The sequence below is a fragment of the Sardina pilchardus genome, chromosome 13, assembly GCF_963854185.1.
Source record: "Sardina pilchardus chromosome 13, fSarPil1.1, whole genome shotgun sequence".
Lineage (NCBI taxonomy): Eukaryota > Metazoa > Chordata > Actinopteri > Clupeiformes > Clupeidae > Sardina > Sardina pilchardus.
Window position 1 is genome coordinate 17402268 of NC_085006.1, and position 26788 is coordinate 17429055.

At 42.3% G+C, this 26788-nt stretch overlaps 2 protein-coding genes across 2 annotated transcripts in view; both read left to right on the forward strand.

Annotated features, from left to right (window-relative positions):
- Positions 1-5983, forward strand: part of LOC134099151 (FRAS1-related extracellular matrix protein 2-like) — a 97501-nt gene extending 91518 nt beyond the window's left edge. The window contains exons 17-24 of the mRNA XM_062551942.1: positions 1351-1543; positions 1933-2037; positions 2217-2344; positions 2559-2693; positions 2867-2993; positions 3645-3832; positions 4073-4219; positions 5221-5983. Coding sequence (XP_062407926.1) covers positions 1351-1543; positions 1933-2037; positions 2217-2344; positions 2559-2693; positions 2867-2993; positions 3645-3832; positions 4073-4219; positions 5221-5811 — 1614 coding nt within the window. The 3' untranslated portion in view covers positions 5812-5983. The remainder of the gene's footprint in view (positions 1-1350; positions 1544-1932; positions 2038-2216; positions 2345-2558; positions 2694-2866; positions 2994-3644; positions 3833-4072; positions 4220-5220) is intronic.
- Positions 5984-10640: 4657 nt separating this feature from the next.
- LOC134099309 (complement C4-B-like) lies at positions 10641-26264 on the forward strand. Its single transcript, XM_062552110.1, has 41 exons — positions 10641-10755; positions 11369-11559; positions 11677-11859; positions 11938-12008; positions 12093-12178; positions 12348-12430; positions 12555-12642; positions 12725-12830; positions 13052-13178; positions 13387-13502; positions 13849-14028; positions 14183-14365; positions 15248-15439; positions 15584-15730; positions 16580-16712; positions 16820-16888; positions 17038-17229; positions 17366-17480; positions 17700-17770; positions 17860-17999; positions 18293-18496; positions 18612-18663; positions 18757-18837; positions 19131-19334; positions 19664-19739; positions 19890-20046; positions 20247-20351; positions 20476-20638; positions 21021-21217; positions 21434-21589; positions 21892-21951; positions 22060-22153; positions 22488-22599; positions 22756-22843; positions 22996-23070; positions 23203-23305; positions 23804-23890; positions 23989-24081; positions 24176-24259; positions 24355-24499; positions 24817-26264. Exons 1-41 carry the CDS (start codon positions 10694-10696, stop codon positions 24950-24952), a joined length of 5007 nt encoding a protein of 1668 aa, XP_062408094.1. The 5' UTR covers positions 10641-10693; the 3' UTR covers positions 24953-26264.
- Positions 26265-26788: the final 524 nt, after the last annotated feature.

A 26788-nucleotide genomic window follows, 5' to 3' on the forward strand; every position in this document is an offset into this window, starting at 1 on the left:
AGTTGCCAAAAGTAGCAGAGTCCATAACAAGAGCGAAAACTATACACCCCCCTCCAAGCTTAACGCCCCATGCTGCTCAGAATGGAACAGCATAAAGCCCAGACAGACGCCCCTCGGCCTCAGGAAAAACACGCCGGAGTCAGCCTGGAACACGCACCTGTGTTTCAACTCTCCATGGCCCCTGGACCTATTGAGACACACATAGATACACACACACACACACACACCCCGGCTGAATGCCGCTGCTCTCCCCGTGCCGCCCGGCACCCCCAGGGCGCCAGAGGGAGGCCTGCCTCTGCACGACTCCCCCGCCAGCGCAGGCACATCCCGGGAGGGGTCAAGGGTCAAGTAGGAGAGGGATGCTCTGGCGCATAAATTCCTCGCCGAAGGCTGCCGGCGACGTGAGCTATATGCCCACCCGCCCCCCCGCCCTCCCCCACAGGTCGCGTCAGATACCCCCGACGATAAGAGCCTCCCCACAGATCAAGTCGCTGCCGACACTAGGAAGAGCAAGCCTGGGACAAATATCAGTCATCCGCCTCAGTGACAACCAAATGTGCACCCCTGCCATCTTAATTGCTGAGGAGGACTGTGTGCTTTGGACTGGTTCATGTCTGTGATGGATGTATACACTTGTTTATTTGAGTGCAAAGGAGCACAGATCACTCCGGAATGTTTGGAAGGTAAAATTCCAGAGTCGAGAGTGAGCTCATTTGATAAACAGATTTTCCCAGGGATATCTCCTTGCACCACTTCACTGAGTTGTTTACAAGATGTTGAATTAAAGTGTAAAGTGCAATTATGGTCTCTAAAATTGCTATATTGCTCCACTTAAAAGTTCATAACAAACTCCCTTTTCTACCTTTGATTGGTGTCATAAATTGGGAGAATGTCCGCTCTTGCATTTTTCTGGATGTGTGCAGGAACATGCTTTGCTTTTATCACTTCATCTTTACTCCATAGAAACACCACAGTCTTTCCAATGGCCCTTTGCAGTAGAGATTTAGTTTTTTTTTTGTAGAGATCTATTTTTCTAAAGATGTTTATTTAGAAAACTATATTGCTGAGTTCAGATCACTTTCCGAACGCTGTGAATCAATAGTATAGGCCTAAATAATCTTAATGTACAGTGCCTATAAGATTTTGTTTTTAAAATGGGTTTTGATGTCAGGCTGTAAGACAAAAAAAGTAACTATGTCAAAGGGGTATGATGACTTGTATATACAGTAATGTACAATATACACTGCATATAATATGAATTAATATAATGCTAATGCTATAATATACCCAGTTAAATGAGTCCCAGGATGTGCGTTTCACTGGTATGCTCCTGCTCCTCTCGGCGTCCAGGTGCTGAACCTGGTGCAGTCCTATGTGACCCTGCGGGTCCCGCTGCACGTGTCCTACGTCTTCCACTCGCCCGTGGGGGCCGGCGGCTGGCAGCACTTCGACCTGCAGTCTGAGCTGCGGCTCACCTTCGTCTACGACACGGCTATCCTGTGGAAGGACGGCATCGGGAGCCCGCCAGAAGCAGAACTGCAGGGTAAGGAAGGAGACGAACAGCAGGAGCCAAAATGACTGAGAGGAAAAAAAGAGATGTTTACAGCTAATGTTTAATTCCATTTCATTTTAATGGTTAATGTTTGCTTTGCTGTGCTCTGGAAAATGTGCTTTGTAAATAAATATTTATTTACTGACGTTCTTGCACAGAAACAGAAGGGCAGCTCTGATGGATTATGTTTGTGACAGATTGTTGCTTTTACTGATCCCAACTCTCCAGTCTGATGAAGCTGAATATTTCACTGACTTGGCAGAACGCGCGCGCATACTGTAATACAGCTGAATCAGCTGTGCTCAGTAGAGCAGACTGTTTAATCCATTGAAGCGATTGAGACTGAAGCGGAGGCTGTGGTTGTGTTTTTGATGTTTCAGGGGGCCTGTACCCCACCAGCATGCGTATCAATGAGCACGGTCGCCTGGTGGTCAACTTCCGCACCGAGGCGCGCTTTAGGGGTCTGTTTGTCGTTTCCCACTCAGGTGAGTTTACTCTTCTCAAACACATGAATACAGTCAAACACTCAGAAGTTACACACACTCACACGAACAAACACAAGTGCCTAACATTGGATCATAACTGTTTTGACACTTTGTCAAAATCGTATCTTGAGCTGATATCGAATTCATTTATTCATTCAAATCTTTTTTTGATCTCCCAGCATCCTCTCTGTCCTCCATGGTCATGTGTCCGGATCACCCTGGCGTGACCTTTAACCTCTCCCTTGTACGCACTGAGCCCACCTATAACCAGCCCATTCAGCAGTGGACCTTCATCTCTGACTTTTCTGTGAGGAACCTTCTACATACCAACTGAGCTTTGCATATGAATTGTTTATTTACAAGTTTAGATGTTCTGGTTTTTGAATGTGTATACGTTTTTCGGTGGTTTATCATTGATAATTTATAATGCTTATATGGAGCATTGCTGAGGGTTAGACACGCAGAAATAAGCAGACATTTATCCTGAGCTGACATGGCTGCTGTGATTTGCTGTGCTCCAGATTCGTGACTACTCCGGCACGTATACAGTAAAGCTGGTCCCATGCACGGCCCCGGCCAGTCTACAGTACACCATCCCACCTGTGTGCAACCCTCGGGAGCCCATCACCTTTGACCTCGACATCCGCTTCCAGCAGGTGCGATATGCGCTTCGCTCTCTTGCCTTGCTGTTTTAGGGGAGGAGAGACACTGGGCTATATACAGTATACTGTCTCGTTTGCTGTCTGGATGTCTGTGTGCCTATGGTTAAATGTATGCTTACTGTACTTGTGTGTTTTGTGTTTTTATGAATTGTGCATGTTGACCACAGGTGAGTGATCCTGTGGCGGCGGAGTTCAGCCTCAACACTCAGATGCTGCTGCTGTCCAAGCGGACGCTGTGGCTGTCGGACGGTTCCATGGGCTTCGGCCAGGAGACGGACACCGCCTTCACGGAAGGTACTTATCACACACCAGCCAGCATGTGCCATTTTCTTCAGCAGACAAAACTCACACTGGTGGGGTTTTTTTATGCCCATTCTGTGTGTTTAGATGCTCTGCAATCTCTCATTTATTCAGCTCAAGCTTAAAACCCTCCATAAACATAAACAAGCCTGTCTATGGTGGAAAAAAGCCATGAGACATTGTGTGCGTTCGTAAACCGCCACTCCGAGCACTCCAAACACACTTAACCGTTCGTAAATTCGGAGCGTGGATGGATTTATCGTGTGTTTATTCAGAGCAATCCCACTCTCGGAGCGTCCAGAGCGTGTCAGATTGAATTTACGAACGCACCCATTGTCAGCAGCATCCATTTCAACACACTAGCACAACAGCTCCAGCACTAAGGCAGAGTTCACTACTGGGCTCACTACTCCTCAGCCTGTTTGACTATAGCTGCAGTATGTGCGCATTCTCCAACAAAAAGAAATGCTGTACAGTATATCATCATAGCTCTAACAGGTGATCAATAATGGCCTGATGCTATGTATGCTAAATGTGCTGTATTCAGCAATGCTCCGGTGAATTACACCGGCATAATGCACTGTGCTCGTAGCTTGGCAGGCACAGCGGTAATGTTTCACACCGCAAACTGGCCTCTGCCCGCAGGTGACATCATCTACGGCCGCGTGATGGTGGACCCCGTGCAGAACCTGGGCGACTCGTTCATCTGCAACATCGAGAAGGTGTTCCTGTGCACGGGCGCCGACGGCTACGTGCCCAAGTACAACCCCGACAACTTTGAGTTCGGCTGCCTGGCCGACGCCTCCTCGCTGCTCTACCGGTTCAAGATCCTGGTGAGTTGATTGGTAGAGAGGCCCGAGCTGAAACCGAATCGAATTGCAGTGAATCAAATTAGAGTCAAGCCCCGGCTGGGCTAACTCCTTCAGGGCCTTATGGAATATAATGTGTAATCGAGGTCAAGTTGGCCGGAATGAAATCGCCTTGAAGCAAATAGAATCAGTGGGAGAGAGAGAGAGTGGGCGAGTGAATTAGAGTGCGTGTGTGAGTGTGTTGCGTTGTGTTGTGTTGTCCAGGATAAAGCCCAGCCGGAGACCCAGGCCCGGGCATTCGGCAGCGTGAGCTTCAACGCGCTGCTGGCCGTGGACGACCCCCGCGCCCTGCCCCTTGTGAGGCAGCCGGGCTCAGACGGCTTCAGAGTGGACTCGGCGCCGCTCTTCCAGGTGCGTCCTGCTCTCGGTCTCTTTCGCACCGCCTCTGTCTCCATCGTAGAGAACCTTGTCTGGACTTTTGACATTTTTCCCAGTATGCAATTCTCCCCTAAATGTTTTTTATTTTGTTAAAATAACAACAACAACAACATTTGTTGTTGTTAAAATAATGATAGCAAATAGTTAATAACGTTTTCCTATGGGTTGGCCATCTAAATTAGTATGTTTCTTGAGTGTCTTTGTAGAGTCACTTATATTTACCGGAAATGATCAAGTTTTAGAAAGGAAATATTTTTGTCTCACCTCTTAAAATGTTTAAGAAGATACCAGAGAAGAACAAATAAACTGTCTAAGATTATTAGTCAGTGGGTTGAACTGGGTTCTCACGCTGTAGCGCTCTTCAATCATAGAGCAACAGCTCCCCCTACAGGCTATGTGCAGTGCTGTCTTCAACAAATCTAGACCAAGATATTTGCCCAGATGTAGAACAAATTAACTGGAACAGTTAAAATATTGGTCCTGTGTTAAAGAAACTATTTAATGCAAATTGAAAGAAGTTCCATGTTGGATTTCCAGGAACTCTAATGCATTAATGAGGGCAGAATACTAATTACTGAAGTCATTATCCAGTAGAAATATGTTAAAATATATTCCTGTAGCTTGCTCTAATACATCTCATTTTTGAATCAGCAGGATGGTTCTTTTGTCCCTTTTGAGTTTAGTCACCTACAGTGAGTCAAATTGATAGTGTGATCAAAGCAACGAAGCGGGTATTGACGTCTTATGTCGTGATGGTGCAGTGGTTTGTAAACGTCCTGCCTGAAGAAGGTCTAACGACCGAAAGCTAGCTATCAGTAAAGCTATTTTTCACAAAGACTTGTAGTGTGCGGATTCTTCTCTTAGATATCCAGTCACTCTTAATCCTGCACCTCACACGGATGAGCGGTGATTTTTTACCTTTTTGCTTGTAAACGTCATATGAAATGCCTCTGTCCCCACTTCACCATGTCCAGGTGTCTGCTGGGAGAGAGTGGTACATCCACACCATCTACACGGTCCGCTCGCGGGAAAACGCCAACCGTGGCATCGGCAAAAGAAGCCTGGAGTACCACAGCCTGACCTCCAGTTTCCGCTCCTCCCACCACCACCCGACCTCCGAACAGGCTCTCCCTGCTGGGGGCGGAAGGTCACGGAGGTCCGCCAACGGGCTGCCCGCCGTGGCCGAGGACATCGGCGCCGACCAGAACCGGGGCACCAACATCCTCCACATTGCGCTGGACCGCTCCAAGAACAAGCCGGCGGCGCGGCAGCCCGGCGGCGGGGAGCGGTCCGGGGGGGCGGGGGAGACGCGGGCGGGCGAGGAGGGGGTCCTCCCGCAGGAGGTCAACCAGAGAGACTCGGAGGACGAGCAGGCGGTCATGGTCATCGGGATCGTGGTGGGCGTGCTGCTGACCGTGCTGCTGGTGGCCGTGGCGGCGCTGATGGTGGCGCGCGGCAAGCAGGAGGACAAGATGCCCGGCGACACCGCGCCGCGGTCGTCCAGCAGCACGGAGCCCATGGTGGTGCGGGGACCGGCCGCCAGCGATGACAGCTCTGAGGTCTGAGGGGGGGAGGGGCGGGGCAATGGGACACTGTACGAAAAAGAGAACATCACACATGGCACAGACTTCTACCTTGATGCATTTTGTTGATGTCGCCGTTGTTTTGTTTAGACTTTTTTTTTGTTTTATACCTGTTCATTTTGTGTGTGCGTGTGTGTGTGTGTGTTTTTTTTTTTTTTTTTTCGTTTGTGCAAGTGCCTCTTATTTACCTATTTGGACTTGAGTGGAAGGGGGAATAGTGAAACAAAACGGAACCCTGCAATGGCTCCCAAAGTTGGTCCTCAGCTTCACTGACACGTTTTTGGGTTACTCGGAAAAAGCTTACTTGAAACACTGAAGCACTTCAACTGTCACATTCATTTTTTTTTTCTTTACGTTTTCAATGCTACAGCACCCTATTAACCCCATGCTAATGGTAAGTCTGCTTCGGAAGAGGTGCTTGGCTTTGTTTGTCTGTGATGTATTATCATCCAAATAAAGAAATGTTTTGTTTTCGATCCAAAGGTGCTAGAAGACCTCTATCATATCTGATAGGGGAGATATGACGACTGAGAGGGGAGATACAGTACGAGGACACATTAAAGTTACAACCTCACTGCTACACAGGCGTTATACTGTGTTTTATTCCTTTGTGTGAATCTCCAATGCCATCAATTATTTCTCATACATTAATTGTATTATTATTATTATTATTACCATTATTATTATTATTGCACGTGGTTTATTGTCAAACAGGAACTGTGTCCTTAGTTCACATAATCATATTTTACTGTATGTGCATTGTGCACACAACTGAACATTTTTATTTGTCTTTTCTTTACAGTCATTGATTGATTTTGCATGCATTTTATGAATCACCATACCAGTTATTTGCAGGTATATCCAAGCACAGAGAGATGGTTTGAATGAAATGAGTGAAGTTGTACCTTACCAGAGCAAGCCTATATACTCATTAATCACACATGGTGTCACACACACACACACACACATATACACTCCACATACACTCCATTATTCTGTCTCATTGCTCGCACTTTGCGTGCTTGTACGTTGCGCACATTCGCAATTTGCATTTTCTTGGCTTAATGGTTTAATCAATGCCTGTCATCCCAAATGTGTTACAACTGGGGTTCGTTTGGAAAGCCAGCTGGCCTGGTCTGCTCGAGCAGTTCCTGATCAACCAGGCATGTGATCCTGCTTTATCTAATCTAGTCTAGACTACTATAATATATTATCATACCCTATGCCACAGAAATCATGTGTCTAATTAAAGGTGTTCTGTAGGTAGCCTAGTGGACAAGGACATGGTTTGTGTCCCAGTTTTTAGTCATGCCAGAGTGGTCTTGTAAGCATAGCCTCACGACATTGCTCTCCAAAGCGTATCTAAATATATTTGAAACATATGTGAACATGTTGATTAAACATTTTGGCTTGACTACACTGGTTGGGGTTGATCTAGTGAACTACAGTAGAGGAAACAGTAGCAACCATCAATTGCTCACTGATGCATTGTTTGCTGTCATCTGCAACTTGGTGTGATAACTATAGCAGATATGGTCCTTATTGAATTGTTGACCTGGGTATTTATTTATTTTATGACTAAAATCAGACTAGGTATCTGTTATGTTAAATATATTATGATAGGTGTCGGATCATATCATTTGTAAAATGCAGACTGATTCACAGTTGCCTTCGAAACAGGCTTTGAGTGGCATTTGTCATCCAATCCCTCTCGTGTCTGTCTCTTGTCTTCACAACCTGCAGCGAAGCTCACATAAACATGCACAAACACACACAGATATCTGCAAGACATACATGACCTTCAAAGTACCTTCAAGGGCAGCACTATTGGACTCTGCAACAGTATTAAAGTTCAGGCTTCTTTTGTCACACCTGGTAACTGCACATTTACGGCAAACTCTAATCAATTTGTAAACAATACGAAATGTTGTGTTTTACTGCTATGCAACTTGCTGTAATATGTTTTTTTTTCCTCTAATGTAATATTAATGTTGTCTATTATTGCCTTCTCATTCGACAGCTCTCTCTCTCTCTCTGGGTCCATGCTCATATTTTCTACTTGTTTATTTGACTGAGTTGAATACATTTGCCACCTGAGTGAGTTTATACACTTGTATCGGTATACAGTATGTACATATTAATGGCAAGCACAACAGTCTGGATGTTTTGGGCAATGGTCAGCATTGATACATGCCTCTGTACTGTAACTGTAAAACAAACTGCTGAGCTGGTCTGAAAATAAAAGTTGTCGTTTTTTTTTCAATATGTTGGACAATCTGTAAATCATCAAAAATAATATCACCATAAGTGATAAACCATATAGTACATACAGTACTTACGACAAGACCTAAAGTGAAATTTTTAGTTAGGAACCAAAACAACGTCAATTAGGTTAAGTTTTGAATAAGATCGGATTATGCAATTGAATAGCAATTTAGCATAGCATTTGGGGCAATTTTGTTACATCACAGTAAATCACTCTTTTAAGTCATTAAAACTAGATTTTTTAAATCATTACATCTCTATGTTATTATGGTCTCTGCAGACAAACTAAAGTATTTTTACTTTTGTTTGTGTAATGAAATGGTATTAAAATGGCTGTTAGTGCATTACCTTGCTCCTCTACAAGTTGCTGCCACCTTGTGGGGAGAAAGTCTGAACTCTCCTCCTTTTCCATCCATGGATGGAAGCTTGCGCCACATTTCGTAAATTACTTGTAGGCTACAGTGTTACTTCACACAATATGGCAGTGACTGGAAGAATAGGAAGGCAATGCAGTGACTGCACAAACAGTGATTTAAAAAGGTATAAAAGGTATAAGGTATACAATACTTTTGTCTGCTGGGACCAACTCCAAAGTTGCACAGACAATTAATGGTATTTTTTTAGGCTTAAAGGCTTTAAAAAGCTATTTAATTTGGCGTAGCAAACTTGCCCCCAAAGGCTATGCTATTCAGTTGTCAGGAATGGGCACAAATACATCAAAATGTATTTCCAAATAAAATACCAAATACCCACCTTTAAAATGTATCAAAATAAGATACAAAATACAGCAGCCAAGAAATTTATCAAAATAAAATACTGTATTTTTGTATTTTCAAAATACTACAAAATACTTCTTTCTAAAAGCCTTTACTATAGGCTTTTAGAAACTATACTATAAAACAGAAAAAAGGAAGGAAAATTGCAAACTAAAATTGCAACTGTTGCAATATAAGCTTGTGAACTCAAGTCTTTGTGCTGTCCTTGTGTGAGCTAGTGGTGTCTCCTCAGTCGATGCCTTTAAGCACAACTAACTTCTCAAACAGTGTTGCATTCAGACGACGCCTATTGGGCCTGATGATAGTTAAATTGTGTTGTGAGTGCAATATGCCTAAAGTGGCATCACAGGGGCTAGACTATGCGAAGGTGCCACAGACAGAGACAGAGTATTGGTACTGTAACCTGCATTGTGTTGAACCACTGCGCAGGGCTGCCAAGTTTCTTCCACATGCCTTCGGTGGTTGGTGAGATTTAGGCACAAAGGACTGATGGATTGGTTATTGCTGTCAGTCAATCAGAGCTCGACCTACGGCAAGGCGATGACCAAAGTTTATCATCATGAAAAAAAAAATATATATATAGCGCACTGAATGGGGAAATATTTTGCGTGAGAAATGTCAAGTATGGCGTGTGGTGTGAGAATGGGTCAAATTGCGTGACTGTCACGCTCAAAGCGTGAGACTTGGCAGCCCTGGTTAAACTCTGTCTTTACGGACCTTGCGTTGTGCACTGGTGCACAGTCATGTTGGAACAGGAAGGGGCCATACCCAAACTGTCTCAAAAACTGACCGTTAGACTGTTTTCAGAGAATTCAGACATCCTTTCACTGGAACTAAGGGGCTAAGCCCAGCTATTCCAACATGACTGTGCACCAATATAGTGTGGTGTAATGGATGCCAGCTTGCTTAGCTGTACGTGTGGAACGTTGGTAAACCTCACTCCCCGACGCCTCAAAAGTGCTGCTGGTATGAAAGCTAGTAGCCTGGGCGTTTTCAGCTGGATTGTTAGCATGCTCGACTCCTGATTCGAAGTGCTGCTGTTTCACGGGTTCAAGTCTGGGCGTGTGCAGGGCTGAACCGCAGACTCCGTGAGTGGCCTACAGTAGGCTACACTGTAAAAAAGAAAAGAAGAAAAAAAGCCTGATCTCTGTAGGCAGCTCAGGCTCTGAAAACTGGAAAGAAACAAAGTGGGGGCAGCCTATCCCCCAAACAAAAACAAAACCCTGCATGGAATTTGAGTACTGAAGGTGCAGGGGTGAGATGCCTCTCTGGCATGTTTCATCTGGTCCTAAAATATAGTGTATGGTTTTCTTGAGCAAAAGTATCTGCTAATAACATAACCATAAACAAAAACACAAACAAACACTACATCCTGCAAAATCCCTGACCGCACCTTTAAGTTTTGCATGCTAATATATTATTTTGCAAAATAATAAAAGAGGCTCCTTTTTACCACCTCTCACTGCCATGTTAACTAAATACGCACAGATGGACAGTGTAGCTTTTGAAAACAAGATTGAGCAAGAGAGTCCGCATGTGATCGACTTGCTGATTTCTGGGAAGTCATGTGACTTCTTCTCCAACTCCAGAGATAATTCATGTAGTAATGTCACATTTGTATAATGCATATAAATACATGTATGCAAGCACAACTCTGATTTTGTTTTCCTGTCTGTGGTTTCACGATGGCTATGTTGACCTCTCCCATACTGTACATGTCCCCTGGATAGTTTGAACAAAGTAAATAAAGAAGTTGCATAAGAGCAGTAGAGCAGAGGGGTAAAGGCAAGCTCAGCTAGCTCACAAGCCAGTCTGGTAGCAAGATGGCAATCACACTCCTGGTTCTCTGCTGTGTGGTCACTGTGCTGGGCGCCCAGTCTCCCAGGTGAGTCGGTCAGTGGGTGCTGTGGTGTGCTGTGGAAAGACCTGGCCAGCATGGCCATCCATGTTATTCTATAAGTCGCTTTGGATAAAAGTGTCTGCCAAATGAATATACTGTATGTAGATGTAAATATCTGAACGCTTTGACTTTAGACTTGCTATGGACTTTGGGCTCGTCCTCTAGTAACAGTATTTACGAATGCAGTAGAAATTCAGACCTAAGGTCTGCACTGTAACACGAATGTTATTCCTGATTCCTGATATTCTACATTTATTATATTATTATACTTACATAATCGTATTCTTTTGAAAGTGCCTGCTAGATGAATAATTCTAAATGTCTTTGTTAACAATGGAGATTGTTAGTGTGCATTGTATGCCGTGAGTGTATGTGTTTCTATATGTGTGTGTGCGTGTGTGTGTGTGTGTGTGTGTGTGTGTGTGTGTGTGTGTGTGTGTGTGTGTGTGTGTGTGTGTGTGTGTGTGTGTGTGTGTGTGTGTGTGTGTGTGTGTGTGTGTGTGTGTGTGTGTGTTGGGGGGGGGGGTTGTGTGAATACATGTTTTGGGTACATGTGTGTGTGTGTGTGTGTGTGTGTGTGTGTGTGTGTGTGCATCAGGTGGCTCATCACTGCTCCCAACATTATTCATCTTGGAGTGGAGGAGACTGTGAGCATGCAGATTCATGGAGCAACTGAACCTGTGGATGTTGATCTCTGTATTAAACATCCAATAACAACTGACATTCTCACATCAACTGAGCACGTAACTCTCAACGAAGATAACAGATTTCAAGCAGTGGTCAAACTAAAGTTAAGTTCACTGGAAGCTCAGCGTTGATTACTAAGAGACTGATGATGGTGATGTTGATTAATTAATTAATTAATGACATTTATTTATTCATTTAAATAATTTGTTATTCATGTTTAGGTGGACCCCAAACTGTTCAAATATGCCCAAGATAAACAGCCTGTGAAAAATGTTATTCAATTGTCTGCCAGTTCCCCAAAGTTTTTCAAGAAACCACAAATGGTCAATATCCATGTGTCAACCAAAAGGGGTTATATTTTCATTCAGACTGACAAGCCAATCTACACTCCTGGAGAGACTGGTAAGGTGGTTGAAATAAAATATTTGTTAATATTGGGATGTGCTGAACAAGTTTTAATTTTGTTGTGATATATCCCAGTCAAATACAGAATCTTCACGTTAGACCAGTACATGCTTCCGAAAGATGAACAGATCAACCTTAGGATATTTGTAAGTATGAGACATGTTTGTATCTCACTTCACACAAGAGGAAAACTCTGATCATGTTTTGATTTTTTTTATGTCTCTGAATAGAACTCCAAAGGCTTAGTAGTCCATGGGACTTTATTCAAATCTAATGAAATCACGCAGCAGACTGTCAGCATCCCTGACACTGAACCGTAAGTTGCCAGTAAAAGAAACAACAACAACAACAAACATTCATGTTTTTTTGTTGTTGTTGTTTGTTTGTTTTTGCACCATGTCATGTTGCATATGAACATTTAGTATATTACTGTAGCTTTCATCTTTACTTTTCTTTCATGGACCTGACATTTTTACATGTTTCAGAGCTGGACACTGGAAAATAGAAGCATATTTTTCTGATGCACCTGAATCAAACACCACAGTTGAGTTTGAGGTGAAGGAATATGGTGAGAATCAATTTCTGTGTTGACAAATGTCAACTAATTATCAACCATTTGCTACATACTGTATGTTTTTGGTGTGCATTCCTTTTTTAAATGTTACGTCTTCTCCTAAATTCTCAATTTCCAGTTCTGCCAACATATGAGGTGAAGATTGAGGCAGTAAAACCGTACTACACACTGGGAGAAGAAAGCTTCCAGTTCTCAGTTTCTGCAAGGTTTTTAAAATGATTAAAAATTATTATGTTTCTTATTTAGCTGACAAAATGGTATGGCCTAATCAATGTATGTTGTCTCTAGGTATACCTATGGAAATGCTGTTGATGGTGTCGCTTACATCCGATTTGGAATCACAGACCATAAAAAGAATAGAATCCATCTACCTGGTCTTGAGATCCAGACACCGGTCTGTATGACTGAGTCATACCTTTTTAAAAGCAATAATAGGCTGTTAAGACTGTGAAGCTGTACTTATTTTGTTCATCAACATGTTTATGAATATATTGAATTATATTGGGTTTTCATCAAATCATAATAGCTTAAATGTCAAAGCTTTTTACAATGCTTCCTTCATCTGTGTAAGAAATATGCCTGCTCATTTTTTCGGTTTTCTTTCTTAAACTTCAGATTGTGGATGGCCATGCAAGTGTCAAACTCCTTACTGAACATTTTCAAGAAAAAGTAAAAGAGACAAATATTACTGACCCAGAAGGTTGTCGCCTTTATATTGCTGTAACCGCTTTGGAGCAGGCCAGTAAGTCACGCTACAAATATGTGTATACTATTGTGTGGTGTAATCAAATTAAGATAGATAGATAGATAGATAGATAGATAGATAGATACTTTATTGATCCCCAAGGGGAAATTCAAGATAATATGCTGGTGAAGAGGTGGTTATGGTTTATCATTATGTGTGAAAATGCAAGGCTCGGCACAGGTTTAATAAATCCTCTTTTTTGAAGGTGGAGACTTTGAAGAGGCAGAAACCACCTCTGTGAAAATAGTGACCTCACCCTATATGATTGACATGTCCAAGACCAAGAAATACTTTGCCCCTGGCAGCAAGTTTTCCATTTTGGTATGCTAACCTTACTTTAAGCTCTCTGGTGCACTCAGTGCAAAAAGTTCATTGGAAATGCATTAAAGAGCACAAAAACAGGAATTTCCTTTGGTTACGTATTATCAACAAAGACATACCAGTGCAAACCCATTACATGGGGATCTATGCATCCCCCACCATGTAGTCTTAATGATATCAAACAAAGGCTATCAACCAATCCTGAAGGACTGCTATTACAGCATTCATGTACATCAAAACCTACTGTGGTTCTGGAATATAAACGGCAATACCCTATAGAACCAGGTGCTATTGGGATTAGCAATGCCACAATGCAGCTGCATAATCTATATCTGTTGTTTTCCAGGCCACAGCCACCTATCCTGATGGCAGCCCCATCCCAAACGTGAAGCTAAACGCTGCCGTTATTGTGAAATTAACTGACCAAACAGAAAACATCATAAATAAGAAGGCTGTAGCGACTAAAGACGGAGTTACTGAAATTCCTTTTGAAGTCCCCAAGCAAGCTGCATCCCTGCAGATCAAGGTAAGAGTCTAAAGGGCTAACAGTGCCATAGCCTTCTCATTTTTATTTTACATAATTAAAAGCAAAGGAAAGAATGCTCAACACTTGTAAGTGCAGTGTTTCAATGTTTGCAAGGCTTCATGGGTCACTCACTCTGACCACTCATTCCTCTTAGCTATCTGCTGAAGGAGAGAAGACACCCTCTGGACAAATGATGGTCACAGCAGTCCCAAACACACAGGATTCTCTCAGCATTGAGATGGAACACCGTGTTCTTGCTCCAGACCAGGAGCTAACAGCTCGCTTCAGAGACATCTCTCCAGCTGGCACCGCCCGACCCTCCCACATCTACTACATGGTAATTGGCCTATTCCCTATAAGCTGCCACCTATCTCACTTCAAAAATGTTCTTTATTTATACATTTTACTGGCTCTTATATGACATGACAATGTAGAGGAAACAAGATTACCTACAGTATATGGCAAGAGAATGTCAACTAACAATCGTATCTTCACTTATTAGTAGTAGAAGAGAGAATGTCCACTCACCAGAGTTCAGCAACTTGAAAACTAACAACGTATCGACCCATCTGGGTTTTCTTCTGGCAAAATGTGTATGCGTAAATGAAATGTAAATGTAGCTTTTTCAGCAAACTAATATAACAGATGTAAAGCATAAAATACTATTTGTCAGCAAATTAGCTATCTTTCATCCTTGAATAATGTTGGCTGTTAGCTGTTAGCTTAGATAAGTCTGATTGCATCACGATCATGTCACTGTCCGAACAGTCCTAGCCTGTAAGATCATTAGTTCTAGACAAACGCTCTGCAATGCTTTTATGGCACCTAAGACTTTTTTTTTTTTTTTTTTTTTACTTTAACATAGATTTCCTAAATCACTTTGATGGTACATGACCTCATAACATGACGAACAGCACTTCTCTGCCATTGTCTGAGTGACCAATATCGACCTACATTAGCAACTTTTTGTGTTTGGGTAGGAACACTGCCCCTCCTCCAAAGTTGAAATGGAAAAGAGCTGCTATGCCACAGGAACTCGGAGATCTCTTTCTACAGACTACTGCGGTTTATTATTGTGCTTCTCAACTCTCAACTCAAGGAGACCCAGAGAGAGAGCAAAAGCTTCTTTAGTGCTGTTTTAAATGGAGTGCACTAATAGGCCTAAGTGAACTGTCGAGTACATCTGACTAAGCCAAGCATTCCCTCATTCCCTCTGCAGGTCCTGAGTAAGGGTAAAACCTTGCAGGTTAAAAGTGTTCAGACAACTTCAAGTGAACTCACAGAAATCACCATCGCGTACAGCACTGATATGGCGCCCTCTTTCCGTCTGCTCGCATACTACTTCAGAGGCCCAACAACGATAGTGGCAGACTCAGTCTGGGTGGATGTCAAGGATATCTGCAAGGGGAAGGTGGCTTTATTTTGTATAATATCAAATAGTTTCAAACATTTTATTTTGGAGACATTACATTATATTACATTTGGCTGACGCCTTTTAACCAAAGTGAGAACATATTTTGGAGACGATCAGCTCTTTTGCATCACGTCTCCATAGATTGAGATCAGTCCATTGAGAGACCACAAGCCTGCAGAGTCCGTGGATGTGGTGGTGAAAGCAGACAGCCGCAGTAAAGTTGCACTGGTGGCTGTGGACTCAGCTGTGTACATTCTAAACAAACAGAACAAGTTGACTGCACAGAAGGTGAGAACATTCTCAACAAATCAAATCTGTTTTTTAATTCAGCAGCCATGTCTGTGCCTCCTATAATTACCTCAGCCAAGAAGGTTATGTTTTAATCGGGGTTTGTTTGTTTGTTTGTTTGTCTGTCAGTCTGTTTCTTAGCAAGATAACTCAAAAAGTAATGGATGCATTTCGATGAAATTTTCAAGGAAGAAACGATTCAATTTTGGGAGTCCGGAGCCGTTTATGTTTTTCACTTAGCGGTGTAATGGCATGGTATGACCACGTGGTGGCGATCTGAATAATTTAGGTTTGAATGTATGACAACCTAGGAAGAACAATACAGGCAGAGGTCTGCGCTCTCTGAGTGCTTTTCTTGTTGTCAAAGCAGCAAACAGTATTTTCCCTTTGGTATCAATTTTCAACCGAAGAGTTCACCTCCAGCATCACTTTTCGTTTAGAAAATAATGCCGAATGTGTCAAAAAGGGGTGAAAAGCCAGGTACGCAATGGCTACGACAAAGATGCCATTTTTCTTATGATAAATCAGTTGCCTTAAAATTAATTTGAAGCTGGCTACAGCTCCCAGTGCCTATACCACGTACTGTACTGGTCCATGTGCCCACAGGGACCCTGGGTCCAGTCCTACCCGGGTAATTTCTGATCCCACCCCATCTCTCTCACCCAATTGCTTCCTGTCACTCTCCTCACTGTCATTATCAGATTAAAGGCATAGCAAGAATATCTAAAAAGAAAGAAGCTGTTATTTGAAAACTGTTATTTAATGATAAAATATCTACATTGTGTTCCTTAATATTACATATTTGCTTTAACTATTTGTGTAATTGTTCATCTGTCTGTGCTTGGGTAGATGTTTGATTACATGAACTCCTATGATCTGGCCTGTTCTGTTGGAGGAGGGAAGAATGCCCAGTCTGTTTTTTGGGATGTAGGCCTCATTTGGATGTGCAACTGTGACATGCCAAATACTCTCTCCAGGCACAGTATGTGCTTCAGCAGTTTATAAAATAGTACTTACTCCAGCCATTCTGTCTACAGATGAGATATTTGCCAATATGTGATTATATTCCATTCCCTTTGGTCGCTATAGGTCGCTCCTGCTCCTCTGAAAATAAACGATCCAAAAGATATAACACAGTTATGGACGTCTCTTCTGTTGGTGAGATTTTGCCAATATCAGATACAATATTTAACTATATATTAAAGATGAAAGGTCTGGTATTTATTACAAACTCATCAGAAGTGTTTCATACAAACGATATCAAAAACAATATCTAATGTTAACTCAACCTTGGATCCTGTCCTCAGTCATGAAGTATGGGCAAGACGTTCGACCATGCTGTGCTGATGGAGTCCGGTATAACCGGCAGGGACTCACCTGTGAGCAGAGGTTTATTAGGACTAAGGGCAAGTCCAAAAAGTGCAGAGACGTGTTTCTTCAATGCTGTAAAACGGCTACCGAGATGCGAAAGACAACACGAAAATACAGCGTTGCAAGAGGTTAGTACAACTATCCTGTGGGTAGCAGTGGCATGTTTTGCTTTTACACCATCCCTTTGAGCTTAAGGGTGGGTTAGATCAAATATTTGAAGGGAAGAAGGTTAGCTTTGACCAGTGTTATTTTCCTCTCACGCAGGCCACAGTAATGAGATAGATGAGGTCATCGATGGGACAGACGTGCACCTGAGGAGCAGTTTCCCAGAGTCTTGGATGTGGCAGCTGACGGAGACAGATGAGAGCGGTCAGCTCAGGTGAAACCCACTCAAAGCTGTGCATTCAGACCTTAAGCTGACACAAGAGAGAATGCTTTCCTTTTTCCATTCATCTTTTTTTGCATCTATCACTCAGCCATTAGATAGAACATCTTCCGTGCTTCTTTGAGGCAAGAAGAGTATGCATTCTATATGTTTCTCTGTTAAGAAAAAATACTGTAAAATTAATAATGTCAACCGGTATGTGGTTTTTCAAAGGCACTCTGTACCAGCTCCAGATTCTATCACGACCTGGGAAATCCAAGCAGTGGGGATCTCTCCAAGCAAAGGCAAGAGCTCTCTCTTTACTTGTATAATGGCATGATCACAAATCACAATTACGCACAGCAGTTGTGTAAACACGTGTCTCGTCCCTCAGGTTTCTGTGTTGCAGAGCCCAAACAACTAAGGGTGTTCCAGGACTTTTTTGTGTCTGTGAAGTTGCCATACTCAGTGAAAAAGACTGAACAGCTGGAGGTGAAAGCTGTGGTGTTCAATTACAAGGACACAGAGCTAAAGGTAGTGTCAGTCAATGTGAATGATTATAAATTGACTGAGGCCTTTTAAAAAGAGCTCTTAAAGTATAAGCTCAAGAGTAATTAGCTAGATCCAACTGTGTTTAATACACAGACCGCCAATGTTTTCCATTGTGTCCATGACTTGTGGAAGGTGTGTTTTGATTGGTTCACTACATCTGTCTGCTGCTATCTATTACATTATATATATATAAATATATATATATATATTGTATGTATATTTGGTGGTGTGATGTGGATGTGTTAAGTACATATAAGCATTAACAACCATTCCAGGTGACTGTGGAGATGTTGCCCTCTGAGGACTTGTGTACCTCTGGGGAAGACAGGGCCAAACAGAGCATCACAGTCCCTGCCAACTCGGCGTCTTCCGTGTATTTCACCGTGGTGCCCCTCGAAAAGGGCACATTTCCCATCACCATTCTGGCCCACAGTTCAAGCGGTGTAGCGGATAAAATACAGAAGGAGCTCAAAGTTGAGGTACAGTGTGTGGTCACCTCTGCACCGACATCGACTGTATCCTGTATTTATACAATACATAATCATTTATTATTATTGCTATTATTGTTATGATTATTGTTTTTTTTTGGTGCAGGGGGAAGGGGAGCTAGTCTCAGTTTATCATCAGCACATCATCAACAGTAAAGGTAATACTAGCCTATACAGTACATTGACTAAAGCACATGTGTGGTGTCGGAGAGTGTAGAGCTTCATTCTAGCATCCATTCATGTCTATCTAGCTGACAAGCTGGACTTTGACATCACAACACCTTCTGACATGGTGCCTGGAGATGAACCAGAGACCTACATTAGCTTCAAAGGTGAGAAGGGGATTTAGGAACATAGCAACTTAAACATCAGCAGTCCTGCTTCTAACTGTACTGTATATTCGGTTAACTTTTAGGGTACAAAATGTTTCTTGTCTCTTCACGGCATGAGTGTGCAATGTACATGTAGAACAAACACTATCATTAAATCTTACAAGTGTGAAAAGTGTTTTGGTGTATGTGAAGTGGAATAAAAGTTGAATTGACAGTGACTAAGGAGACGGCATTCATCAAATTTAAAAGTTGAGCTGGATTGAATCAAAGCTCTGTGTATGGTACTCTTCCAGGGGGTGTGATGGGGGAGTCTGTGAGTAACTATCTGAACCTGGAGGGCATCGAGAAGCTGATCATACTGCCGTCGGGCTGTGCAGAGCAGACCGTGGCAGAGATGTCCTCTGCCGTCAACGCCATGAAGTACCTGGACGCCACTGACCAGTGGATCAACCTGAGAGCTGGCCGCAGGGATGACGCCCTGTCCATGATCCAGAGCGGTGAGCTGGGGGGTGCCGCAACTGGTTACAGCGCCCATATTAGGGTACCATGTGCCCATCGGTTGAGTCCGACCCGGGTCATTTCCTGGTCCCATCTCATCTCTCTCCCTCTCACTTCCTGTCACTCTCTCTGTTGTACTGTCTGATTAAAGACACAAAAAGCCCCCAAAGATATTTTAATTTTAAGAAAAAAAGAATGGTGAGCTGAATGTGAAAAATACAGTATGTGGTATTTAAAGTCCTGGATAGTGGAGACTATAGCACACTGCAAGTGTGCCTCACAAGCCTGTTTGATTCACATTCTTTTCATGTGACGTTTATTTTGGCAGGTTACAGCAAAGTCCTGACATACATGAAGGCAGATGGTTCTTACGGGAGGTTCTCTTCATCCCCAAGCATTATCTGGTGACTTTGCTCTGTTTTCAACTCGTTTTCTCTTCATCATTGATTTTTTTCTTGTTCCTCATGTCCAAGTAATGTGGTCGGGCTTGATATGTACTGAATCTCCCTTTGTGATGTGTTTGTTTTAACTATTAAATGGATATTTCTCAATAGGATTACAGCATTTGTTGCCAAAGAACTCACCAAAGCTAGAGAAGTCATTCCCATTGAGGATTCCTACATAAAGAAGTCCATAACCTACATTATATCCAAACAGACTGAAGGAGGCTCTTTCCAGGGGATCAATCCCTATAATGGCAGAAGCATGCAGGTATTACTGACTTGTAAAGCCTTATAAAAACAATATGAAAGCACTATAACATTATATTAAGAGTATTACAAGTATTTATTACAAATTAGTGCCTCACCAAAACCTCAACTGTATCTACAGTATAACATATGTATCCACTGAAAATAATATAACTTTAATGTCTCAGCACATTATTGACACTTCTTTTACTCACGCTGTAGGGCAGAGTTGGGGAATCATCTGGAGAAACGTCGCTGACTGCTTATGTTCTCATAGCAATGCACCAGACTCTGTCTGTCTTCGACACTTCTGAATCTACAGAAGTGGTAATTCAATACTTGAAAATAAGTTGTATAACTCTTGAATAGCTCATCACAAACTGACCGTCTTTTGAATGAAAAACTTGAATGTGGGCAATCATTCCGATGTTTTTAAAACGATCCACCTCAGAGAATGGCCATGGAGAGTGCGCAGAGCTACCTGGTGCAGCAGTTGAACTCCTTGGAGGATCCTTATTCTGTAGCCATCACAGCCTATGCCCTCTCACTGACCCAGAGCTCAGCAGCTACTCAAGCACAGAAGAAGCTCAGAGATCTGGCCAACTGCGATACTAGTAAGTCCAGCCTTTGTGTTTTCGAAAGGTGCCTGCACAAATGAAGAGAAGTGTCAAATTATTATTAAATTATGCAATTAGCCTAACCAGCCCCAGTCCAGCCCATGCACTGACAGCAGAAGACCTGAAGGGGGCACAAGGGAGTCATATCTAAATGCTGTTAAATTCAGTGTGAGGGGTTGTGGGGGGGGGGGGGGGGGGGGGGGGGTTAGTCAGCTATCAACACTGATAGAAATGAAAGGAGGCCACAGCTGAAGTCTTTAGTCTCAGTGGCTTAGGTCACCATTAGTGCTCCTTGCTTGCCCTGTGCCTGGGTATCTTCATATTTACATTGAAAAATTGAAGTGGCATTTCATATTTTCTCCATTCCTCTGCTTGAAAGGTAAAAATAGGTGTTTCTGGGGATCAACAAAAGCCCAGAGCCCTGACATCGGGGTACGAGCAGACCCTCTGTCTTTGGAGACCACGGCGTACGCCCTGCTACAGGCCGTGGCTGTGAGGGACACTCAGTATGCCATGAGTATTGCGTCATGGATAATGGAACAGCGCAAGTTTGGGGGCGGATTCCACTCCACCCAGGTAAGTCTCAGGGCAGTGAAGTCCTCAAATCATGAACTTTCAGGACCCAGTACCTCAACTCACCTGGCAGTCAGGTATCATGCCAACAACCAGCACCTCACTGCATTAAAAAACCCAAAGAACAAAATAAGATCAGACTCAAAATGTATCAAGGCCTTGATATTTACACATCAAGGAGTCCAAATTCAGCTAATCTGGCTTCTTAACTGTCTGAAGGACACAGTTGTGGCCTTGGAGGGCCTTGCCACATTCAGCGAGCAGAACAATGATGTGAATGGCCTGAACCTCACTGTGGAGATGTGTTTTCAAGACGGTCGAAAGGATGTGGTGAGGTTAACGAAACATAATGCTCTCACCCAGCCAGCCATCAAGGTAAAGGTGACATTCATTAGTCCAGTAACAGTAGTCTTAAACACATGATGAAGTCATCTATTACTACTACAATTGTGTAATAACATAATGAAAATAATCTGTAAAACTATAAACTCTATACAATAGTTTTACAGCACTGTGTTAACATACGTAATAAGGACCCATTTCATACAGTAAAAAAAACAACAACAACAGTGTGGACAGTATGAAATGCATATGTATTGTACATCACAGGTGTGATTGGTAGATTTTTTACAGACTGTTTCCATATCCTTAGTGATGACTTGTTTGTGTTACCTCAGATCAGGAAAGGGGGAAAAGTCTCTGTTCGCATTGAAGGAGAAGGAGACGGCACTTTGGCGGTATGTACATATTTGGGCTAAACAATAACAATAATTGCTCTCTCTCAGATGGATAATTTAATTATGTGATTTGGAGTTTTGACAGGTATGCCCCTTTTCATCCAACAGGTTGTGCAAAATTACAGGAGCCTGAAAAAGCCTCACTCAGCCTGTGACGAATTCTTCCTGAATGTCACGATTGAAGGGGAAGTGGAATTTGAACGTAAGCAAAGTCCATATACTGTATACTGTATATAGGATTTCTCAGTGTCACTACTGTAACACTCTCTCTCTCCCTCACACACACAACACACACACACACACACACACACACACACACACACACACACACACACACACACACACACACACACACACACACACACACACACACACACACACAGAGAGATGTCAAAATTACATGAACTTTGAGAAATCCTACCTATCCTTCATTGGCAATGAAAGCATCAGTAACTACTAATACCATGGCTGAAACTGTTTTCAGGCTGGTTTTGAGTTTTCTTGGTAAAAAAAAGTAACTATTGTTTTATTCATAGCGATCCCTGACTTAGACGACCTGTACGATTATCTGAACTTGGAGGGAGAGATACCGCAGAAGGATGACCCCATGAAGAAGGAGAAGTCTCTGACCTACACAGTCTGTTATGGGTGAGCAAAGACTTCTCATATGGGCAGTATGGGCTGGTTGAGGCGGGGTGGTTGTCTAGGACATCATGCAAACTAGGAGCACCACTGCATGTCATCATCTGAAAATAAACCTCTACACCGCTCTGGTCATCTCATCTGATGCTCCTCATCCTCTAGGATGCTAAATGGGGCGTCTAAAGGGATGGTCGTCGTGGACATCTCTCTGCTGAGTGGACTTAACGTAAATGTTAAGGACCTTGAGGAGGTACATTCTGACTGCACTGTCCTAGACACCATATTTCCACACTGACTTTAAAGATATATCACTCACATGTTTAGAGAATTCCGCTATTACTGTTTGAATGTTTAATTGGATCACATGAATGTTATCACAGCCTAGTGCACGTTCTCCTCTAGAAAGTAAAGGGCACAGAGAAGTACATTGATCACTTTGACTTAGGATCCAACAGAGTGTACCTCTACTTCAATCAGGTGAGTTCTACTCACGTCTTACATTCTCTGCTGTTATCCAGTGATTTCAATATCTTGTGTCTGATTATCAGCTCACTTTCCTGATTGATTTTAAAACTAGAGTACTGCTCTAATGACTGGATTTTATGTCAGGTAACAGACACTACAGAGTGTCTACAGTTCAGAGCGGAACAGATTGTACCTATCGGACTAGTCCAGCCAGCTGCTGCTGTAATCTACGACAACTATAATCCAAGTAAAAACATCTGCCTCTCTTCACTCTGGAAATAAGTGCTTTAAATACACTATATTGCCAAAAGTATTCGCTCACCTGCCTTGACTCACATATAAACTTCGGTCAAATCCCATTCTTAATCCATAGGGTTATGATGTCAGTCTACCCTTTGCCACTATAACAGTTTCAATTCTTCTGGGAAGGCAGTCTCCTCGCAGTCTCTTCGTTCAACATCAGTGTGTGTGACCTCACAAATGTGCTTCTGAAAAAAAATGGTCAAAAATTTCCAAAAACAAATTCCTAACTTTTGTGGAAAGCCTTCTCAGAAGAGTTGAAGCTGTTATATTAAACCTTATAGATGAAGAATGGGATGTGACCGAAGTTCCTATGTGAGTCAAGGCAGGTGAGCAAATAATTTTGGCAATATAGTGTAAGATTAAATGACTCACTAATTCCCACACTGGTATTGTTTGATGTCCACACCACGGTTGTCCTTTTTTTTAATGGATTGCTGTCTAGCTAAGAAATGTGGAGTTTTCTACAGAGCAGCCTACACAGATATGGTTTCCAAGCGGTGTCATGGAGATGTCTGCAGTTGTGCAGAAGGTAGGTGGCACATGAGGTATCTGTTAAATCCTAAAACGTTTTCTTACGCGTTGCTGCACATTTGGATGTTACTGCAACCCTATGCTCTGTGGTCACAGGCTCCTGTCCTACACCTAAAGTGACTTTCAGTGAAAACATGCAGTCAAACACACGCACTGACTTTGCATGTTACAAGCCCATTGTTGATTTTGGTGAGTCTCTTGAATGAGTGATTTGATTCTCTTGTCACAGATACCTGGTCAAAAAATTGGGATGTAACCTGGTCTGACTAATTATTTTTGGTAGTTTACATTGTGAAGGTGGTCAACTCAACAGGTGATGGCGTCTTCAATTATTACTCTACAGAAGTGATCAAAATTCTTCAAACAGGCAAGTCTTCAAATATGGGAACATCTGCTATTGCTAATGCAATTAGGTCAATTCTGCATTGATTTATGTTAATTATTGTATCACTGGCTCAACAGGCAAAGATGAAGGAGTTCATATTGGTGCAACACGGGAACTCGTTCAAAGACTATCTTGTGTGAACTTTGCTCTGACCATGGAAGCCCAGTACATGTTCATGGGTACTAATACAGCCATCACACCCACTCTAGATGCCATGGGAAGGTAAGCTCTGAACACTCCATTTCTCCAATTAAAACCAACCACTACATTAATTTCCCGCATATAAGCCGCATTGTGTATAAGCCGCAGGACAGTGTTTATGCAAGTTAAAAGAAACGAAACCATATTAACACCATATTAACTGCCCCCCTGTATTAACCTCATAGCTGACCAAATTTTGCAAAATCAATGTACAGTATAAGCACTAATAGTCGCGAAATTACGGTACATGACTTCCTATGACAACATAAGCCAAGAGTACAATACAATGACAGTTTACTGTATGTCCTCTAATGACATGTTGGATGTGACATCCACAGCCCCAGGTACTTATTGAGCAGGGACGAGTGGCTGGAGAAGATTCCAGAAAAGAGCCAGTGTAAAAGGACCCGCAAGGCCTGCCGGCGACTCCAGACCTTCATGGCACAGCATGAGATGAGGCGCTGTGCTCACTGAACCCGACACTCACATTACGCTCTTTACCTCTTTTAAAGGAGTTGTCCTGTCTTTAAGCAGAGGAGAGGTTTTTACTTCAGATGACTCTAAATGAATGTACCTCTACTGTACAGTATTTGTCTACCCTTTGAGTTAAGCCTGTTGCCTGAGGATGCTCCATTGATACTGTACATGAGAGCGCTGTTTCACATAAAAAAGCAACATCACCATATAAATTCATTTTCTAAATGTGTTTCTATGTATGCTTTTGTACTATAAATGTATGCTTAATCTAATCTAGTCCAGACTACTATAATATTATCATACCCTATATATCACAGAAATAACGTTTCTAATTAAGGTGTTCTGTAGGTACGTATTTGTGTCCCAGTTTATAGTCATGCCATAGTGGTCTTGTAAGCATAGCCTCAACGTTGCTCTCCAAAGCGTATCTAAATATATTTGAAACGTGTGAACATGTTGATTAAACATGTTGGCTTGACTACACTGGTTGGGGTTGATCTAGTGGACTACATTAATTAGAGGGAACAGTAGCAACCATCAATTGCTCACTGATTTTGATTCACTGTTTGCTGTCATCTGCAACTTGTGTGATAACTATAGCAGATATTGTCCTTATTGAATTGTTGACCTGGGTCAGTCAGATTATAGAGATATCTGTTAGGTAAGATTTATGATAGTCGTCGATCATGTCATTTGTGAATTGCATTTTAACAGTTTCCTTCGAAACGTTGAAGGTTTTGAGTGGCATTTGTCATGCAACCCCTCTATCTGTCTCTTGTCTTCACTCCTTGAACAGTGAACACACACTTCACTCAAACACACAGAGAGATATCTTCCAGACATGTTTTGACCTTCAAATTACCTTCAAGGAGAGCGCTGTTGGACTACTGAACAGTATTAAAGTTTTTTGTCACACCTGGTAACTTCACATTTACGGCAATCTCTAATCAATTTGTAAACAATAAAGAATGGTATGTTTTACTGCTGCATCTTGCTGTAATATGATTTTTTTCTGTTTCCTCTAATATTAATGTTGTCCATTATTGCCTCCCCATTCGACAGCTCTCTCTGGGTCCATGCTCATATTTTCTACTTGTTTATTTGACTGAATTGAATACATTTGCCGCTTGTATCAGTATTCAATATGCATATTCAATGCTAGGACAGTCTGGATGTGTTTGCCAATGGTCAGTATTGATACAGCCTGTAGCCTACTGTAACTGTAAAACAAACTGCTGAGCTTGACATTTGTCCAATATGTTGGACAATCTGTAGATCTTAGAAAATAAACCATAAGTGATAAAGCATACATACGATAAGAGTTAAAGGGAAACTCCAGTCTGATATTACTGTAACTCTGGGTCTATTTGTGGATGATAACGGGTCTTAATTTTAGTCAAAAGGAGGAGAGTTCTATAATTGACTTGTCTTACTTCAGTCTCTCCTCACAAGGTGGCAGTGACTTGAAGAAGAGCAAGGTAATGGGCTAACTGCACAAACAGCCATTTTAATGTCATTTCATTACACAAACAAAAGTAAAAATACTCTTGTTTGTCAGCAAAGATCCCTCCATCATAGCACATGGATGTTTTTTAGCCTATAGTATAGTTAATGACTCAAAAGCAAATGACTGTGAAGTAACAGCGTTGGCTTAGATGATATACAATGTTTTTAGGGTTTAGTGATGCTTCCAAGGCATTTGGCAGGGTAAATCAGCAAGAGTTTTACCAAACTCAGGGGTGTGCCTGGATGCATCATATCCTGGTTAACTGGTATGCCAAACAACATGCAAGTTAAATGGGGAAACAGCCTATCCCCACCCTTCAGTGTAGG

Bases quoted from the DNA above. Each gene is read 5' to 3' on its own strand.
- LOC134099309 (XM_062552110.1), top strand. From the start codon at position 10,694: ATGGCAATCACACTCCTGGTTCTCTGCTGTGTGGTCACTGTGCTGGGC. The intron at 20,352-20,475 runs GTAATTCAATAC...GATCCACCTCAG, and splicing joins CTTCTGAATCTACAGAAGTG to AGAATGGCCATGGAGAGTGC. The intron at 24,500-24,816 runs GTAAGCTCTGAA...TGACATCCACAG, and splicing joins ACTCTAGATGCCATGGGAAG to CCCCAGGTACTTATTGAGCA.